Source organism: Eimeria mitis, genomic scaffold (genome assembly GCF_000499745.2).
Source record: "Eimeria mitis Houghton genomic scaffold, Emh_scaff410, whole genome shotgun sequence".
NCBI classification, from domain to species: Eukaryota; Apicomplexa; class Conoidasida; order Eucoccidiorida; family Eimeriidae; genus Eimeria; species Eimeria mitis.
The window spans coordinates 13,740-14,395 of NW_013572428.1; the positions used below are offsets into that span (position 1 = coordinate 13,740).

Consider the following 656-nt stretch of genomic DNA (forward strand, 5'->3'; position numbering starts at 1 on the left):
AGCAGCAGCAGCAGCAGCAGCAGGAAGAACTGCAGCAGCAGCAGCAGCAGGGGAGCGATACTCGTCACGCTGCTGCTGTTGATGCTGCTCCTGCTGCTGCTGCTGCTGCTCCTGCTGCAGCCGCAACAGCAGCAAAGACAGCAACAGCAGCAGCAGGACAACCACCGCCAGCAGCAGCAGCAGCAACAGCAGCAGCAGCAGCAGCAGCAGCAGGAGATGATGATGAAGCTTGGTTGATGGATGAGCTGCAGCAAGCAGCAAAAGTTTTTATAAAACTGCAGCAGCAGCTGCCGGGGCTGCTGCTGGCGACAGATATATTTAATATAGAAGCAGCAGCAGCAGAAACAAATGAAGAAACAGATACAGACAAACAATATAACCCCGATGATATCTAGGGTTTAGGGTTTAGGGTTTAGGGTTTAGGGTTTAGGAGGGAGCAGGAGGAGGAGCGGAACCAAAGCGGCCGCTGCTGCTGCTGCTGCTGCTGCTGCAGTTGCTGCTGCTGCAGTCGCTGCTGCAGCTGCTGCTGCTGCAGCTGCTGCTGCTGCAGCTGCTGCTGCTGCAGCTAGCTGGTGGTGCCGGCGATGAGTTAGGGTTTACTCTAAACCCTAAACCCTAAACCCTAAACCCTAGTTTAAAACAAGAGGATTTAGGAT

The 656-nt window shown here is 54.3% G+C and overlaps 1 protein-coding gene across 1 annotated transcript in view; it reads left to right on the forward strand.

Annotated features, from left to right (window-relative positions):
- EMH_0011320 (uncharacterized protein) overlaps nt 1-395 on the forward strand; it is a gene marked incomplete at both ends in the record, with an annotated part of 2,718 nt that extends 2,323 nt beyond the window's left edge. The window contains one exon of the mRNA XM_013499220.1: nt 1-395. Within this exon, the coding sequence (XP_013354674.1) occupies nt 1-395 (395 nt within the window).
- Between the last annotated feature and the right edge of the window lie 261 nt (nt 396-656).